The sequence below is a fragment of the Pygoscelis adeliae genome, unplaced genomic scaffold (genome assembly GCF_000699105.1).
Source record: "Pygoscelis adeliae isolate BGI_AS28 unplaced genomic scaffold, ASM69910v1 Scaffold392, whole genome shotgun sequence".
NCBI classification, from domain to species: domain Eukaryota; kingdom Metazoa; phylum Chordata; class Aves; order Sphenisciformes; family Spheniscidae; genus Pygoscelis; species Pygoscelis adeliae.
Window position 1 is genome coordinate 740,845 of NW_008824293.1, and position 6,000 is coordinate 746,844.

General features: G+C 36.8%; 1 protein-coding gene across 1 annotated transcript in view; it reads left to right on the forward strand.

Annotated features, from left to right (window-relative positions):
• Window positions 1–6,000, forward strand: part of NLK (nemo-like kinase) — a 65,316-nt gene that overhangs the window by 50,207 nt on the left and 9,109 nt on the right. Inside the window, exon 7 of the mRNA XM_009318808.1 lies at window positions 3,624–3,725. Coding sequence (XP_009317083.1) covers window positions 3,624–3,725 — 102 coding nt within the window. The remainder of the gene's footprint in view (window positions 1–3,623; window positions 3,726–6,000) is intronic.

The following is a 6,000-nucleotide window of genomic DNA, read 5'->3' on the forward strand; positions in this document are numbered from 1 at the left end:
CAAAAATATTTAAGATCTCCTGTTTTTCTAATCTTTGATCTTTTGCTATACTGAAGCTAAACATATGTGTGATTTTAATAGCTTTGGCTATCCTTCTTGAAATTTAAAGTGCAAAGACATTAATCAGATAACTCTAGAATAGCATTATGGGGTGGGGTTTTTTGGGTGGTGTGCACTTTATTTCATTGAAAAGTTGTATAAAGTTACGTAAGAGTTCCTAGATCTTTTGTAATCCCTGTGCAGTAGAATGGTTTAAGAAGTGATCACCATATATATTTGTTATGTTCTGAGAAATTCAATACCATTCAAAGGTGGATAGAGTCTGTAGAAGTGCCTTGGGCTAGCCAATGTTATGGTCTTTCCTCAAGCCTGTGCCGTGCCCCTTAGCATAGACTGGACACTAAAAATGGTTATCTCATACACCCAGCGGAGTTAACCAGGACAGCAAAAACTCTCTAATGTCAGGATAGCCATCATCAGGCTAAAGTTTTCCTGGTAGAAATCCCAGGGAAGAGATCATTTTAAAACTGATTGTACTGGAATTTTTAACTCAAATCTGTGATGAAGAAAGTGAATAAAGCTTTACATTATAAACCAGACTGGAACTGGTGATTTTGGTATTTTAAACTTTGGATGGTATCATGTTGAAAGTGATGAATATATCTAAGTTGCTTACTCAAGTTACAATAACTAACTTTTGATAAGGATTTTGTGGGATTTCTCACAAAAGTGAGAAATGAGATAATCTATACTGAGACTCAGATAATCAGAAACACTGTCAAATATAGTATTTCCTAACACCTCCTATTTTTGCTTTTTACTGATACTATTTAGAATAGTTAGCATTTTTGTATCATACAGTCTTTCTATTTTTGTTTAAAAACGCATTTTAAAGGTGCAAATACAAGTTATTTTTAGCTATATGTCAGAAACATTTAATACATCTGATTTTATCTTGTAGTGCATCTGTGGTGCGGGAAGGGTGATCTCTGATTTTCTGACTATCTGTGGGAGCAAATGCCTTTCTCTGCTTGCTTTATAGACTAGTCTGCACACTGTTTTGTAAAAGGCAGGTTATAGAGTGCCAAGTTTTAACCACCTTCCTAGGTTAGCCAGTTCCTCTAGTCTGATTTTGCCGATTATTATTTAATCCTCCTTAAAGATAACCGGTCACATGCCTAAGACAGTAAGCAGAATCCATTTGGAAGGATCAAAGTGTCAGGAAGAAAGGAGAATCGGGCAGATGCTGCCAGCCTAGTGTGGCCATTTCCCATCAGCTGTAGCACGTACATGAAGTTGCGTTGCTGGCATGTTGTGCAGCCAGCCTTTGACGTGTCGGCACGCATGTATGCGGAGAGGAGAGGCTTGCTGTTTCACACGTCGGTATACCAAGGGTATGCTTGTTGCTGGCTACCGGTTTTGTATTTCTGACTTCAGCAATGTTTACTTGAGCAATTAGTGCATACCAGCAGGAGGGGATCTGTAGAGCGAGGCAGCTGGTGCTGAGGACCTGACACCCCCATTTTCCACAATTCAGAGTGGAGATGTGCTTTGGAGTGAGCCTGGTCTGGTTGCACAGGCTGGATGCCCACTGGCAGATGAAGTACCTTTAGATGTTCTCATGAAATGCATCCCCCAGTTAGTCTTATCTAAAAGGAGCCCAGCGCCTGTGCTCCAGGACGCTCCGTGCAAACCAGAGCGCAGGCGGTGGCAGCAGCTGAGACGTTAGCTTTGAAAGTGCGCTTCTCCTTCTGACCTAAACTAATAATGTAATAATGTAGATTAATTGTATGTACCCGAAAGACTTGAAATTCATGTGACTGAGGTCAGTTGAATTCAAAATTAATGTTTTGTAACATTTTTTTCTATTTTTACACTAAAATTTCAAAATCTATTTTGTAATACTTCAGAAAAATATGTTTAATGACTGATAACATGCATCTAGATCGATGAAATCAGACCTCTTAACAAAACTCTTCTGTGAGTGTATTGGAAATGTATGGGCTAAGACAAGAGAATTTATATCTTGAGAGATGTTAAACATGAACTTTCAGGAGATCATTATGAAAATTGTTTTCAGTGTTTTTCCTTGTAACCATTAGAATAAAGTGTGTGTATTTATATCCATATCTATATCTATATATATAGACGTAAACGTAGATTAACATATCATTGCTGTGTGCTTCAGGAGTAGTTGGCTGAAAAATACAGGTGTTTATACAGTCTACGTTCCCTGATACGCTGGTATAATTTATTATATTGCTTTTTCTATTTTGTAAGTACATTGATCTTTTATTGTATCAGCTCCATGCGTCTATTTCTCAAGTATATATTTTCCACATCTAAAAACCTCAAGGTTTAGGATTTTTCTCCTGTCTAGTTTTCCATCTCCTTACGAACGTAGGTACTTTGCTGTCACTCCCCTATGAAGTCATGCTAGCCCTGGCCACGCGGTGCCAAGGCAAATGGGAGGAGACGTGTTCAGTACCAAGTTACGATGTTGGGTGTACCTGGAGGCACTGGACAGACTAGTGCTTCTGCTGGAGAGTGGGGAAAAGATGGAGAGAACACACCAGCTGAAGAGTTACACAGTTTGGTGTGTAAACAGCAATCACATTTCACAATGTCATACCAACAGTCAGCGGGCGATTTTCATGCATACAAGGCCTGTATAATGATGATAATGGGTTTATTCTCAGAGGAGAGCTCTGCAGTTGCTTGTTAGCGCGGGTGGATGGTGGTCACGAGGGAACACTTGGAACCCGGGTGCTGATCTCACCACTGACAAGACTTTTTTTTTATTTTTTTTATTTTATTTTGCTTGACTTACACAGGGGGGTTTGTTTGGTTTTATTCACCAAAGGAGCATATGCACACACTTTTGTAGAAATATGGTGAAAGCTTGTCTGTTGCTTTCCAAAATGAAAAAGGTGAATGAAATGTCATTTCATTTAAAGTTGAGACCGGTTTTAAACACAGCATCATCTTTGCTTTTTTTTAGGTAGCTTTTGTTTTCCTTATAACCAGCACCACTCCTTTTCCTTCCTCTGGTACTGGACAGATTTTTTTTTTTTAACTTAATTTTCTAATTTATTTGCGTTTTTTATATAGTATGTTTGTACTGTAGTTCTGAGGTTTTTTCCCCATTTTCTATGGTTTTATTCCTGTTGATGGCAAAATATTTCGTGTAAAGTAGTAGTTGACCTGTTTTTTGGGGTTAATTTTGTGTGGTATATTGGTATGCAATGCTGACATTCAATTGAGAATATTTGGGTTTTAGAATGAGTGAGTAACACACCATTAACAGTACTTAACAATTTTCTCTAATGATGTAAAATTGACTTCTAAATTGCAATAAAATATTTTACTAAACCTGTAAACAAAAAAGCTCCCAAACTTGAAAATTAGCTTCTGTTAGGGCTTTTTCAATGAAATTACAAATGTTTGTATTTGCTATCTACTAAATGTATACGTTGATATTTGTAATTTACTATCCGTAAAATAGCGGTTTTGAACTGACTCATACCTTAAATGTAATTTACGTTAGCTTAAGAATCTGCTATCATAGTGAAATATATTAATATATCTCTAAGGTCTCAAATTTATATGTTCCATACCTACAGCTGGATTTGATCACAGACCTGTTGGGAACACCGTCGCTGGAAGCAATGAGGACGGCTTGTGAAGGCGCCAAGGCACATATACTCAGGGGTCCTCATAAACAGGTATAGCTGGAGATTGCTGGCCTTTTTTTACACTTGGTCAAGACAATCCTTCAGTCAGCCCCCGTAAGTTAGGATTTCCTCTGTGCAGGATACTACTGCTGCATCATCGCAGTGTTTCACATCTTGATTAAATTCTCATGGCAAGTTTGTTCATAAATACTTTGGATATTTAATCTCAGAGCTGTCTCTGCCTGTAAACCAGGTTAAGTTTACCAAAGGTAGTTGTGGTGTTGTGGTGGCATGGGTTAATGGTGTAGTAATTCAAACTACTATTGAGACAAGGTGTTTTTTCACTAGTAAAGTGCATTTCTGGCTTCTGTCTCGTATGTATTGTTTGGCTTGATGATACAGGTGAAAGTCTCCTTTTTTGCAGCGACAGTATTTTGATAGCTATTTTGAATGAAGATGTTAAATTTAAGTGATAATATTGGCAAGAGACATAAATTAAAATTGACAGTATAGTTCAGAAAGCCCCGGAGGGACTCCTGTACTGACAGGATCAAGAGTGTTAGACGTGGAAATCATCTGTGGTCCAGATCCGTAAACAGAACAGTCCAGCAACTCATCACCAAAGGGTCCCCTCGCACATCTGGGCAGTGACCTGAGCTGTTCGTGAAAGGCTCAGCAAGACGGTGAAAACTGAGATACAACATTCAACATAACTGAAGTAAAAGTTAATTTAAAAAAAAAAAACAGCAAACAAGCCAGACAAAAAAGGCAGGATGATGTCATTATGCTGACTGGACAATAAAAATGGCAAATGAAATATACTATTAATAGATACAAAGAAATGCTTATGCAGGAATCCATAGTGCGGTAATAAAGCAGTATGTCCATCCAATATTATGGATGATTGTTAGATAGTAAAAATTAACAAAATTAATAACCTGTACATGTTAATACATCAGATCTTTCCAGTAGTTAAGTTTGCGTCTTTTTTTCTGCATGTTGAAGTAATTTCTCAAATGTCTACTCACCACAATAGTAGTTACCATAGAAATGAGCATTGAATATATATTCTGCTATATTATTAACATGTGGGAGTTCTGCCTCCTTGGCACGTTTGATTCACTACATCAAGTTGTCTCTATTCCATTTTATGACAGGTTTTTTTTTCTTTTAACATTAGTAATAGGAAGATTTCCTTAAGACTTTCTCTACCAGTTTTAAAATAAATCAAGTCTATTTTTTTTGCTATCACGTACTAGAAGAGTTGTAACTTTTAAGCATGTAGTCCTGCACTTTCAAGGTTTGAGATTTTAAAAAAAAAAAGAAAAGTTTTATAGTTATTGAAGCTGGGAGAAATACATCCACTATACTTTATATATAAAAATATGTAACAGTATACAAATACATCCAGATACTTTATAGAATACACTGGGTTTAAATTCTAACAATTTGATAATTGCTTGACATTTCCAAAGTGCAGAAGTTGTGCTCTTGGTAGTAGTAAGCAAGAAGTCTGGAATTTATTTGTTAGCTTTTCTCAGTTTGTTAAACCAGGATGTTTTATCAAGAATTGAAATGGGTACAAGAATGTCTTCTGGCTTTCTAATCCCAGTGCTCAGGCTATTCTTGTACAAGCCTCTGAAACCATATGTCTCTTGACCCACTGAATGATGGGAATACTAAAAAGCAAGTGAGGTTAAGTGGTATAAAATGTTTCCAATACAGATTTAACGTCCTATAGCCACTAAGTCGTAGGAAATAAACTATAAGCAGTTAGTTCTGTGACTGTTGAGGAAAACAACGTTCATTTTTCCTGGAGTGCCACAGAAGTTGAACAGTCTCTGGAGTTGGTGTGCTCATTTGTGACTTGGAAATAGGGGGTTACAGTGCATCTAGTTGATTGCCTCAATGATACTTCTCTGTTTTCAACTTCAAGCACACTTCATGTTTGAAGGCAAATTCATGGCTTTTCATCTTTTAAAATGGAGATTTTGCTGGTTATAAATAGCTAAGTGTTACCAGTTTCTTAATTAGATTAATAGGGAGAGAAAACCAAGTTAGAAACTGGTGATTACTTTGTCGCACAAACTATTTTTAATCGATGTAGGTGAGCATAGTAGGAGTAAGGGGTAAAGCATTTTGCTGCTTTATGTAAAAATAGATTAATGCACGAAGCTTCTGATGAAAAAAAAACATAACACCCCACTGTGTGTTGGCATAATGAAAATTTACATACTATGTAGACTTCTTCATCAGTTTTGTATTTAAAAATTTTGCTTCAGACTAAATTTAAGTGAATTGATAAGGTTGCTTAACTGGCAGTCCT